We start from the raw sequence: 14,239 nt of genomic DNA, 5'->3' as shown, positions 1-14,239 counted from the left end.
AGTTAAAATTCTCAAAATATCGAAAATCGGGAGGTATAGTTATGTTGAGGCTATACCAAAACATGGAACTATATTGACAATGTTTAGTGGAGAGGTGTTGTGACCACTAGGAACCTCACATGTCAAATTATTGGTAGATCGGTCACAATATGTAGGCAAAATCCTCAAAATACCGAAAATCACGGTACCACCCGATAAGAGGGCTATACCAAAACATGGACCTATGTTGACAATTTTTAATGGAGAGGTGTTGTAATCACTAGGAACCTCAAGTGTCTAATTACAGCTATTCAGTTAAAAAAATGCAGTTATAATTCACAACATACCGAAAATCGGGTGGTACAGTGTGGGATATACCAAAACATGACCTATGTTGACAATTTTTAGTGGAGAGGTGTTGTGACAACTAGGAATCTCAAATGTCGGATAATAGGTAGTTCTGTCAAAAAATTTAATTAAATCCTCACAATACCGAAAATCGGTTGGTATCGTTATATGGGGGGGGGTGGGGTGCCACCGTGGTGCTATGGTATGCACGCCCGCCTTGCACGCAGAAGGTCGGGGGTTCGATTCCCCGGCCAAGCAACATCAAACATTTTTCAACGGTGGCAAAATACCCCTCAGTAATGTTGGCGACATTTCCTGAGTATTTCAGCCTTGAAAAACTTCTCCACAAGTGGTGTCTTAAGACACGCCGTTCGGACTCGGCGATAAACAGTAGGTCCCATATCATTGAGCTAAATATGAATCGGGGTGCACTCATTGATATGAGAGAAGTCTCCCTTGTCCCGTATGGGATGTTGTGGAACAATGTTTTTTTTTTTTTTGTTATCGTTATATGGGGGCAATAAAAAATGTTGCGACCACTGTGAACCTCAAATCGGGAGGTATCATTATATGGGGGCTATACCAAAACATAGACCTATGTCGACGATTTAGCTAAAATCCTCATCGGGCGGTACCCTTATATGGGGGCTATACAGAACGTGGGCCAATATTGCCCATACAGGGCATGTGTTGGTCATCAATTCGGGTCCAATATCATTTAAAGCTCTTGTATCTTTCGGATCTTAACTGGGCTAAAACCACTCGAGTTTGCCTTGGTAGCTACCGTTCTTCTGCTGCAATAGTTGGGATGATCTCCAGGTCAGGTACGACATTCACACTGTACATTTATACTGACGTCACAACTGTTTTGCTGCGAATGCTATTCAAGTCTGTTTGATAGATACATTCATCTATAAGTTGTCGCTTGTACCTATGGATCTCTCTCACTCCTCTCCAGATCATGAAGATCTCTCCTGACGTGACTGGGTAAGAGAAGCCTGTCCGGAAGATTTTGAAAGGGATGCAGTGAGCGCTAACACCCAATCTGGTACTGCATCGAAAGCATCTAGTGGTGCTGATGCACCGGTAACATCTTCGTCTCCTCATGAAGATGCTCAGCTGGCGTCATGATTAGGTTACCTGTTGCCGTCCTCAGGGACGCATTCTAGCGGGTTTGAATATTCGTGTAACGCTACCACTTTCCTACAACACTAGTGCTGTAGCATAGTGTAGACCGGTCAATTGGTTTCAAGGTTTCTTTGTCAACCATTGAGAACCAGTTTCTACTTTTGATTTTGTCGTAAAAAGCTGTGGCTTGGTATAGTTAGTGATCGGAATCAGGACAACATTGACCAATATCATCAAAGGGAGCCTGGACTGGTTGTGTCCATAAAAATTCAAAAGACAGGTAAGTGTGTATTGAAATACAGCTCGTCAGGGATTGGCCTCCGAGTACGGCATTCATACTGTACACTTTGTGCTATCTGTGCAACTGCTTAGGCTCGTTGATCAAGAAGTTCTCGCATGTACCTATGGACCTCTCTTTCTCTCCAGATCATGAATATTTCTCCTGACTTGCCTGGGTAGGAGAAGCCTGCCCAGTAGATTGTGTAAGCCATGTTCAGGGATGTGAGGAGGTAACCTGTTGCCGTCCTCAGGGACGCATTCTAGCAGGTTTGAATATTTTTCCACGGTGTAGCGCTACAATTTTCATACAACACTGGTGCCGCATAACTTACTACAGACCGGCCAATTGGTTTCAAGGTTTCTTTGGAGTGTGCAAGTCCAAGTGCTGCAATCCAGTGACTTGAGAACCATGTTCCAACTTCTGATTTTGCAGTAAATAGCTATGGCTTGGTATAGTTAGTGATCGAGAATAGAACAACATTGACCAATATGATCAAAGGAGGCAAGTGAGTGTGTATATCTGGCCAGGTAAAGAAATACAGCACGTCAAGGGGTGATCTCCGAGTACGGCATTCACATAGTTCTTTGTACTACCTGTGCAACTGCTCGATTGGTTCGTTGATCAAGAGGTTCTCGTTTATACCTTTGCACCTCTTTATCTAGATCACGAAGAAGAAACCAGTCCAGTAGATTGTGGCTGGGATGCTCACTGTGGTAACACCCAGGCTGGTACTGCATCGTCAACATATTTTCGTGGTGATGCTTCGGTAAAATCTTCCTCATGAATATCTCACACAGAGAAGAGATATTGTTGGAACAATCATATTCTAAGAACAAAATAGTGTATTTTAAAAATCTGAAAATATATATTGTTGTTTCAACCATATATTTTTTATTAGGAAACATGATGACACAAAATATTTTGTTGGGCCAATAATACATATTTTAAGAATTTTAAAATACAATATTTTGTTCTTAGAATATGATTGTTCCAACATAATTTTTTCTCTGCGTGCTGTTGCAGTCCTCAGGGACGCAGGTTTAAATATGCGTCCACTGTGTAACGCTAAGATTTTCATAACACAAACCGTTCTATTGCTTTGTTGGAGATCATTTTTAAGATAGAGCTTTGTAATTTGGTATGGAAGTTTCTATTACTCCTAGGATATTTGGTATTGCAAATGGGCTATATCGGTCCACGTTTTGATATAGCCCCCCCATAGATCGGTATCCCCAGATTTTCGGTATTTTGAAGGTTTTAGCTTCATTCTCACAGCCAAATGGCTGAAATTTAGTACTTAGTCTTCGTTGGGGTAAAAAACTTTTCCCTAGAATTTTATCGCTAAAGACCCACGCCTTCATATAGCCCCCCATAGAACCGTACCTCCCGATTCTCTGTATTTTGAAGGTTCTGGCCTCCATATTTTTTTATACCCTCCACCATATGGAGGGTATAATTAAATTTGTCATTCCGTTTGTAACACATCGAAATATTCGTCGGAGACCCTACAAAGTATATATATTATTGATCAGCATAAAATTCTATGTCGATTTGACCATGTCCGTCTGTCCGTCCGTCCGTCCGTCAGTCCGTCCGTCTGTCTGTTGAAATCAAGATACAGCTCGCAATTTTAAAGATAGAGAGTCAAAATTTGGTACAGAAGTTTTTATTACTTGCAGGATGGTTGGTATTGAAAATGGGATATATCGGTCCACGTTTTGATATAGCCCCCATAGAACGGTACCTCCCGATTTTCGGTATTTTGAAGGTTTTAGCTTCATTATCCCACCAAAATGGCTGAAATTTGGTACGTAGTCTTCTTTAGGGGTATAAAACTTTCGCCCAGAATTTTGTCGGTATCGGTCCACACCTTCATATAGCCCCCATAGAACGGTACCTCCCGATTTTCGGTATATTAAAGCTTTTAGCTTCATTATCCTACCAAAATGGCTGAAATTTGCTACGAAGTCTTCTTTGGGGGTATAAAACTTTCTCCCAGAATTTTGTTGGTATCGGTCCACACCTTCATATAGCCCCCATAGAACGGTACCTCCCGATTTTCGTAATACTGAAGATTGTCACGTTAATATCCAACCGAAATGGCTGAAATTCGTTATTTCGTCTTCTAAGAGTTATAAAATATTCCAGAAGAGTATTATCAGTATAGGTCCACGTCTTTCTATATCCCCATAGAAGCGCACTTCTTGATTTTCGGTATTTTTTAAGTTTTAGCCACATTCTCTTACCTAAATATAGGAAATTTGGTATTTAGTCTTCTTTGAGCCTAAAAACTTTCCGTCAGAAATTTGTCGGTATAGATCGACGTTTTGAAATAGCCCCTATAGAATGGTGCCTCACATTGTTTTACCGAAATTGCTGAAATTTAGTATTAAGTCTTCTTCATACACGAAAGGAAACTAATTATTCCATTTTACTTCAATACAACTTGTGGTGGAGGGTATAACAAGTTCGGCCCGGACAAACTTAACGCCGTTCTAACTTGTTTTTATTTACTTATGTCTATAGATGCAAGATCCTTACAGACTATGTTAATTATAAATAATTATATATATTTTTACAAATATTGGGTGTGCCAAGGGATTATATTCATTGTGATCCATTTAAGTATAATATTAATTTCCTCTTCAATACATCACGGTTTTCAGACAGATCAATTAGATGGTATAGTTTGTTGAATTCAATTAGTAGTCGGCGTAGTGGATTGTTATTGGCATAGCTTCTATTAAAGTACTCAATGTAAAGTAGCTGATAATTGCGCGTTAATCGAACCGGAACATTTATACAAATTCGTTCTAATGCAAAATCAGATACAATTTTTCCTTGTATGATATTTAAGAGAAAGGTCACATTAAGCATAGATTGTCGGCTTTTTAGGGTAGGCAGTTTAATTAAACCTAATCTGGACTCATAAGACGCCATATTCTAAAATGCAACGCACAAATGATATGTATAATTTTTTATTTGAAAATTTTGCATTTTTTTTTTTTTTTTGGACGAAGATCATTTTTTAGTATTAATTTTTAATGAATTTCTCATTGGAATCGAGCTTGATGATCAATGAATAATGCAAGTGAAAAAGGAAGCCGACGACGATTCGAACCCACACACCCACCACTATGTGACATGCATGTTTCGACTTTGGTAAAGTCTCCTCAGACATATCGGATGTTGAGCGGCTTCGATGTCCTCGAACTTTTCTTCTTTCAAATGCATTTTTGGTTTTGTTTTTTACAACAACAATGTGGATAATTGTTTAGTTTTAAGTGGATCAGAAAATTCTTTACTCCATCCCTTTATAAAACCCAAACTTTTATATGCTTTGTTAGTAGTAAATGAAATGTGATCTCTAAAGTCTAGTCTAGGAATTTACAGATTCAACTAGTCGTTCATGAAGGTAGTAGTTTGTGTCGATCTTCTGTAATCTAAAAAATGAATGTGTTTACATTTTAAGATATTTAGCTCCAACAAGTTAACTTGATAAAAAATGTCTAGGTCTGATTGCAATTTGAGTTGATCTATTGGATTGCTTAATGAGTAAAATATCTTCACGTCATCTGCATACATTAAAACTTTAGAATAACATATTACGTTCGGTAAATCATTAATGAATAAGGTAAATAGCACTGGGCCTAGATGGCTTCCCTGAGGAACACCAGAAGATATGGAGATTTTATTGGAAATAGATGATTCAAACTTGACCCTTTGTACTCTGCCAGTTAAATATGATGTTAGCCAATGTAGCAATGATTGACTAAATCCAATTTTATTCAGTTTTTCTAACAGTAATTTTATATTAACTTTATCGAAAGCTTTGCTGAAATCGGTATAGATACAATCAGTTGGATACTTATTTCGAAAACCATCATTAACTAAAGTTGTTAGTTCCAAAAGATTTGTTACAGTGGAATGGCGTTTTCGAAATCCATGTTGGAATTTCGATAATACAGACGATACCTGAAATGATACCAAGTCAGTGACTATTTTTTCAAAAAATTTTGTGATACTATTTAGTTTAGCAATACCTCTATAATTACAGACATCGTTTCTATTTCCCGATTTAAAAAGAGGTATAATATAAGATTCTTTCCATTTTTCTGGAAAATAACCCAAGGTAAGCGATTTGTTAAACATTATAGATAATGGAAGAGCTAGATTCTGTGCGCAGTGCTTTAAAACACAGGCAGGGACTCCATCTGGACCAGGCGTAGTTACACTTTTCAGGCTTTTAAGGCCGGTTAGCACAGAATAAGTATCAATATTATGTACATGTATAGATGTGTACTCTGAAATATTGTAGGGATATTGGGATGTGTCATCATATGAGTTATTGGAATATGTTGTTTTGAAGAAGGAAGCAAAAATGTTTGTGTTCACGGATAAGTGAACAGTTTTTAGAATATTATTTTTATGTCGTAGAGTAGAAGTTTATTGATAAGACCAAATTATATTATTAATACATGTACAGTCCACATAAACATAAGAAGCATGTGGGGAGCAAACATTCGTCTTGTAGGAGGTCGATTTAAATAAAAATAGATAAGAGTTTTTCCATTGCTACATGTTGTAGGGCTGTGTTAGATTACAGCAAGTAATTTAAAGTGCAGGCTGATAAGCATGTATCGTTTGTTTGCTTGCCACAAGATAAGGAATGTGTATTACCTCCCCATAAGTTTTATGGCAGAGATGGTGCATACACATTTGGTCTCCCTCTCGCTTCAACACTCTAGTTTAGGGAGGTTAAGTAAATTTTTCATATTAAGTTATTAAGAATCTTTTTGTATTGAATAAATGAGTGTAGTAAAAACAATCAAAAGAAGTGCATCTTTTTTCCGCGTAAACAGTTTGCGATGCCCACATCGTCGTCGGCAACCGAAGTTCCATACTTTAGAATTTTTGGATAAGTTTTTGTTCGGCGCTTTGTATTAATAAAGCGATAGAAATTTTTAGGATTGCATCTTACTTCTTTTTTTGCATTACAGATGTAGTTCTTGTAGAGTCTTTTGTTTAAGATAGTATATTCTGATCTAGCAATAGTATAAGCAGTAGGCCGGGGCGATTCGTATGGAAGGAAAATAGTGATAGTGGGCGCCTGGAGTTTCTGATTCTTGGGATTGTACTGAGCAAAAAAGTCCACTAGACCATATGTCTGCGGTGAAAATCGAGCCCCCGGATTTTGACTTGAATTTTTTTTCAAGGATATTTTGGGCAAACCATATCTCAGAAACTTGACCTATCCTGAAAATTTCCTCTTGCGTTCTTAGTGCACTCACCAAGGGCTTTCATCTCCAAAAGGAAAGTTCCACCCACTGACTTTGAGTCAAATTTTGTAGCACAGTGTAATTTATCGATATTTTCCGAAAAATGTGCACATTCTCGGGGTCATAACTGCCTGAAGGAGCGTTCCAATGCTTTTGCTGTGTACTAGAGAGTTCTTAATTATTGTCTTGGCTACAATTTTTGTCTTTGTGTTGGATCGAAAATCTCAGTGGTTTGGCTGTTACATATATGCCAAAATATCCAAAAAACCTTGAAAAAGTATAATTTATTGATATTTTCCGAAAAATGTGCACATTCTCGGGGCCATAACTGCCTGAAGGAGCGTTCCAATGCTTTTGCTGTGTACTAGAGAGTTCTTAATTATTGTCTTGGCTACAATTTTTGTCTTTGTGTTGGATCGAAAATCTCAATGGTTTGGCTGTTACATATATGCCAAAATATCCAAAAAACCTTGGAAAAGAAATTCAAGTCAAAATCCGGGGGCTCGATTTTCACCGTAGACATATGGTCTAGTGGACTTGTTTGCTCAGTACAATCCCAATAATCGGTAAATCCAGGCTCCCGTGGTGGTGTTCAAATCGCCCCACCCTAATAAGCAGCATAGTTAGTTGTTGTGCTACTTTTTTTAAATGTTGTATATAGTTTGTTTTTTTCGATTCTTTAACCTTCTACCGAAATGGCTGAAATTTGGTATTCAGTCTTCATTTGGGGTATAAAACATTCCATATGAAATTAGTCGGTATGGATACATGCCTTCATATAGCCCCATAGAACGGTACCTGCCGATTTTCTTTATTTTGAAGCTTGTGGCCTCAATATTCCTCCGAAATGACTGAACTTTGGTATTTAGTCTTCGTTGGAGGTATTCAACTTCCCAATCTATATATGTTGGTATAGGTCCACGCCTTCATATAGCCCCCATAGAACGGTACATCACGAACGAAAGGAAACTAATTGTTCCATTCTACTTCAATACAACTCGTGGTGGAGGGTATAACAAGTTCGGCCGGGCCGAATTTAACGCCGTTCTTATTTGTTTCCCAATAGCAATGATATATTTTTGGAGGGGAAGAACATACTTTAAAGAATCATAAAAATTCCGAATTATACATTTGTCGGCAAAACGGACTGATCCTGGTTTACTTTTTATGATATACATATGTTAACAAACATTTTGACGACAATTCCTGAGTAATTTAGCTAAGTATGTAAAGTAGTAATAACGTATAAGTAAACAAGTAAGAAAAGTCTATAGTCGGACGGAGCCGACCAAGGGATACCCTATACTACTATCCCTGGACAATCCCTCTCCACGGAACTTCTTTTCAATGAGTGTGAAAATGTAATTATCAAATATCAGAGATGTAATGTATAATACTTATGACCAAAACCAAAAAGTTGTCTATCATGACAAAGACATTTTTGTAGCAGGAAAGGAAAATTTAGTTCCGTAAAATGTAATGAAACCCACTTATGTAGTACTACTACTTCCGTTGTTTAACCGCTACGTTATTGAAATTTTTACCAATTTCACACAAAAGTTTCAGTCCATTTAACCCGCTAAGTATTATCTGATCTTCACGTTGGTTTGTACGCTTCTTCTTCATCATAATCTCAAACTTTGTTTACAATGTTGCGGGTTATTATTTTGACCTACAGAGCCGCTACAAAATTGGTTAAAATTTTGTTTTTGGTCCATTTCATCCCCTGAATATTTCACGATCATCACCAAAAACAAATCATTTCTATTCTGGCCCGAACCCAACCACCTTAAAAAAATCGTTACAATCGGTCCATAATTGCGGCCTTAAGCTTGTTTACAATTTTTAATGGACGGACACACATCGCTAAATCGCTTTATCTCGTCGAGATATGAATTTTGGCATACCAAATAAGGGGTCTAGGACGAATATTTCGTGGTGTTACATAACCTTTTAGAGAGACAATATGTAGCATGGAATAAAAATGTGGTTCACTACACAGAACCCAATATATATTAGGCAGTAGGCCCGTTGTCTAGCAAACACTTTATTGCAATTTACATCAGAGGAAAGGTCAGTAGTTTTTTTCCATATGTAGGCTACTTTGCGAAGTATATATGTCCTCAAGGAATTAAAATATCGACCAAAAATAAAATTTCTATATTTTTCATACAAAAGTAATGGTCCATTTCCCCCCCTAAAGAATATCAGATCATCATTCAAAATTGTAGGCATCTTTTTCGACCTATACTCTTAACCGGTGCAAAATTTCGTGGCTATTGATGTATAATTGCGACTTCTAGCGAGTTTATTATTACACTACAAACAAATAACGGAATATATATGAGACTGTAACTCTGTTATCTGATCTTGCACACCAACATAATTGGCATCAATTGAAAGGTCAAGCGTTCCACTTTCAAGTATATCTCACTTGTCCGGAATGTCACTTCCAGGAATTAAGATATAAGCTGTATATTAAAAATTTTCACAATTCTCACACAAAAGTTTTGGTCCATTTAACCCTCTAAATATTAACCGATCGCCATCTCAAATTGCAAGTTTCTCCTTTGTGATATACTCTTACCTTATTTAAAATTACGCGTTGATCGGACTATTATTGAGACCTACAGAGCCGCTAGAAAATTGGATAAATATTATGTTTTTGGTCCATTTCATCCGCTAAATATTTCACGATCATCACCAATAAGAATAGGGATCTATTCTGATCTGAACCCGACCTCCATACAAAATTTCTTGACGATCGGTCCATAATTGCGGCCTGGAGCGTGTTTACAATTTATAATGGACAGACGGACGGACGGACGGACGGACACACTTCTCAAAATCGCTTTATCTCGTCGAGATATGAAGATTGGTATACCACATTAGGGGTCTCCGATGAATATTTCGCGGTGTTACATGAATTTTTACCAAAACAAACTTATAATACCCTTTTCCACATTGTGGTATAGGGTATAAAAAGTAAAAATGTGTATAAAAAATTACAATAACAAGAAAACAGTGAAAAATAAAAAAGATAAAATTTCTTTTTTCGTCAATGCCAATTTTATCGCTTTTATAACTTCCAGTTGTGACGGAAGCGACAAGGCAGCTAGGGCCTTCTTTAGTCATTTTTATATTTTGGGATAAAAATGCGACTGTCGCAGCAGACACCACAATCGCTTTTAAATGACCTTTCCGTCAAGCAGGCGATAGAAAATGTTTGCAGGGTATAGGGTTGTTAAGCAATCACATGTGTGTGTGTGCCTGAGTGTGTCATTGAATGAAACAAATATGGTTTTCATCTTTTTACATTGAAAAGTTTGTGGTTTTGTTTTGGTTGTGAGAATGAGAAGCTGAAAAGTTTGTGGCTTTTGCCAAGTTTACACTTGCGCTCCAAAATCCACTGGATTTCACGAAATCCTGAAATACACCCCGGTGTTTACACTTATTTTTTTGTTGATTTCAAACATATCACTATGATCAAGGTAGATGCATATGCGCAGCTGATCGAACATGAATTTTCAAAACAAGTTGTTGTAAATTGAATTACTCATCAAAAATATATGGCAATATAGAACTTTACAACTTTATTTGGAAAATTATCGTATTAATTGTGTATAGTACTAACAAATGAAAAATAAAAAAATGATTTTATCGTTGAGACACCACAATAATAAATTTTGATAAAAGTTGATAGATAAAAGTAGTTCTTGCAGTAGTTTTCCCGTTTAGTGGTAAAAATGCGTTCCCGTACTCCGAAATTTAGTAAGACTTGCACTTCTCTTTAAACAAAAAATAGCGCCGAATAACAACCTCTTCTCCTTTTTTCTGCCATACAATTTTAGCCTTGTAGAAACTCGCAGCAAGCATGTTCATTGGCATCTAATATGATATCTTATACGTTGATTTTGACATTTATGCTGGAGTTTTTGCAATTTCCGTAATTTTTCCGTTCCCGTATTTTTTTTATGAAATTTGTATTGGGAAGAATTTTTGACAATTTGCTCTTTTTTCTAACATTACCATTAAAAAAGTACGGGAACGCAATGAAAAATAGCATTGTAGCAAAGTAATTTAATATTTTTTTTCACATTGTTTACAAATTTTGATACTAATATTTTTTGTTGCAGCAATTGACCATCTACCTTTTTTATTGTGATACGTGAAAAGTGTTGCAACTTTTGGTACTTTTTTAGGCAAAAACAGGGTTGTATATCATGTGTACTGTGATTTCGATGTTGATTCCGCGCGAAATCACGAAACGCCTTCGAAATCACGAAACGACGACGAATGTAAACCAAGCATTGTGTGATTGGTACGGGAATCGTTTTGTTTGTTTACGTTCATTGGTTTGTCGTCACACAGCATTTCTAAGAAAACTCTGTATTCAAGGCATCACACTGGAAATCTAAGAGTTCATTCATGTCACTCCAACCCAACCATATGTACATACATATTTACATGCATATACTAGTACATAAATACCTAATTTCCTTTTTTTCCTCAAAATTTTCATTTCAGGGTAAAGGAGATATGCGCACCTATTGGTTGCTCAATAAATTGGAAGATCATCGTCATCCGTCACAACTTCCTGCCTTAACGTGCAACGATGCCACACCGGATCTCATAAGTAACGTAGATCCTGATAGCAGTACGACAAACAGTAGCAATGCCCTACATCCGATGTTAATGAGTAACCATTATATGAAACATCTGTCCTATGGTATGTCCACAAGCCAGCAGCAACAACAACAAACACAACAACGACTACGCTATGTAAAAAATTCATATTGTAACTGTGCCACTAAATGCATCTATAATCGTCGTTCCGATGACAATGTCAATGCTGCTGAATTGCCGACCATTGGGCGAAAAAATCACGAGAATGTCTGTAACAACACTCACTTATGTGTGTGTCGCCTTAATAGCAGTATTCTGCACACGACCAATAACCTAAGGGGACCACGTTCCGCACCCGTTATTACATTTCGATTGTGAAGTAAATTCCTGCTACATATTACTACGACTGCTCCTACAAATGCTACATGCATACAGTTACAAACAATTACACATTGTATGTTCTTGTACTTAAATAGACCGGCTCTATCTATTTTAATATTGCTTGGAATCTATGCCATCATACATACATATGTACATTAGGGTGGTTTGAATAAATCGATGTCGAATTTTTTTTAGATTTTAAGATTGCCAAAGTTTAACCACAATTGGGATATGTGAACACGTGCGCCTGGGGCCTCAAAGTTTCCATAATAACACTGTGCGACAACAAAAAATGATAGGGAAAACTGAGTAGATTATGAAAGTAGAGCTAAAAATATGAGACACGTGTATGGGCGTTTTTAAAGTTTACATCGGCAAGTAATCGCCACGGATAATTCTCTTCTGGAATATTTTATAACCTTATGGAAGACTAAATAGCAAATTTAATCTATCGGTGGGATATTGACGTCACAACCTTCAGAATTACGAAAATCGGGAGGTACCGTTTTATGGAGGCTATATCGAAACGTGGACCTATACAGACGAAGTTCAGTCAGAAAGGCTTTTACCCCCAACAAAGACTAAATATCAAATTTCAACCATTTTGGTGGGTTGCTGTGGCCACAATCTTCAAAATACCGAAAATCGGGAGGTACCGTTCTATGGTGGCTATATGAAGGCGTGGACCTGTACCGACAAATTTCTGGGAGAAATCTTTATACCACCAACGAAGACTAAGTGCCGAATTTCAACAATTTCGGTGTGATAATGAAGCTAAAACCTACAAAATACCGAAAATCGGGTGGTACCGTTCTATGGGAGCTATATGAAGGCGTGGACCTATACCGACAAATTTCTGGGATAAAGTTTTATACCTCCAACGAAGACTAAGAACCAAATTTCAGCCATTTCGGTGTGATAGTGAGGCTAAAACCATCACAATACCGAAAATCGGGTGGTACCGTTCCATGGGGGCTATATGAAGGCGTGGACCTATACCGACAAATTTCTGGGAGATATCTTTATACCACCAACGAAGACTAAGTACCAAATTTCAGCCATTTCGGTGTGATGATGAGGCTAAAATATATAGCGACAAATTCCATATGGAACGTTTAATACCCCAAATAAAGACCAAATACCAAATTTCAACCATTTCGGTGGGTTGCTGTGGCTACAACCTTCAAAATACCGAAAATCTGGAGGCGTGGACCTATACCGACAAATTTCTGTGATAATGTTTTATACCTCCAGCGAAGACTAAGTACCAAATTTCAACAATTTCGGTGTGATAATGAAGCTAAAACCTACAAAATACCGAAAATCGGGTGGTACCGTTCTATGGGAGCTATATGAAGGCGTGGACCTATACCGACAAATTTCTGGGATAAAGTTTTATACCTCCAACGAAGACTAATAACCAAATTTCAGCCATTTCGGTGTGATAGTGGGGCTAAAACCTTTACAATACCGAAAATCGGGTGGTAACGTTATATGGGGGCTATATGAAGGCGTGGACCTATACCGACAAATTTCTGGGAGAAATCTTTATACCACCAACGAAGACTAAGTACCAAATTTCAGCCATTTCGGTGTGATAATGAGGCTATAAACTTCACAATGCCGAAAATCGGGTGGTAACGTTATATGGGGGCTATATGAAGGCGTGTGTCTATAGCGACAAATTCCATATGGAACGTTTAATACCCCAAATAAAGACCAAATACCAAATTTTAACCATTTCGGTGGGTTGCTTTGGCTACAACCTTCAAAATACCGAAAATCGGGTGGTACCGTTCTATGGGAGCTATATGAAGGCGTGGACCGGTACCGACAAATTTCTGGGATAAAGTTTTATACCTCCAACGAAGACTAAGTACCAAATTTCAACCATTTCGGTGTGATATCAAAGCTAAAACCTTCAAAATACCGAAAATCGGGAGGTACCCTTCCCGACAAATTTCTGGGATAAAGTTTTATACCTCCAACGAAGACTAAGTACCAAATTTCAACCATTTCGGTGTAATATCAAAGCTAAAACCTTCAAAATACCGAAAATCGGGAGGTACCCTTCTATGGAGGCTATGCTAAGGCGGACCTATGCCGACAAATTTCATATACCATACCAAATATCAGCCATTTCGGTTGATTATTGTGGCCACCTTCAAAATACCGAAAATCTGGAGGTACCGTTTATGGGGGCTATATCAAAACGTGG

At 37.6% G+C, this 14,239-nt stretch overlaps 1 protein-coding gene across 1 annotated transcript in view; it reads left to right on the top strand.

Annotated features, from left to right (window-relative positions):
* Gyc32E (Guanylyl cyclase at 32E) overlaps positions 1-12,018 on the top strand; it is a 309,145-nt gene extending 297,127 nt beyond the window's left edge. Inside the window, exon 23 of the mRNA XM_073966075.1 lies at positions 11,542-12,018. Coding sequence (XP_073822176.1) covers positions 11,542-12,018 — 477 coding nt within the window. The remainder of the gene's footprint in view (positions 1-11,541) is intronic.
* Positions 12,019-14,239: the final 2,221 nt, after the last annotated feature.

Source organism: Musca autumnalis, unplaced genomic scaffold (genome assembly GCF_047663935.1).
Source record: "Musca autumnalis isolate F117 unplaced genomic scaffold, ASM4766393v1 scaffold_2, whole genome shotgun sequence".
Lineage (NCBI taxonomy): Eukaryota > Metazoa > Arthropoda > Insecta > Diptera > Muscidae > Musca > Musca autumnalis.
The sequence above is the reverse complement of the archived record's forward strand: the minus strand, read 5'-3'. Positions and strand labels throughout refer to the sequence as shown.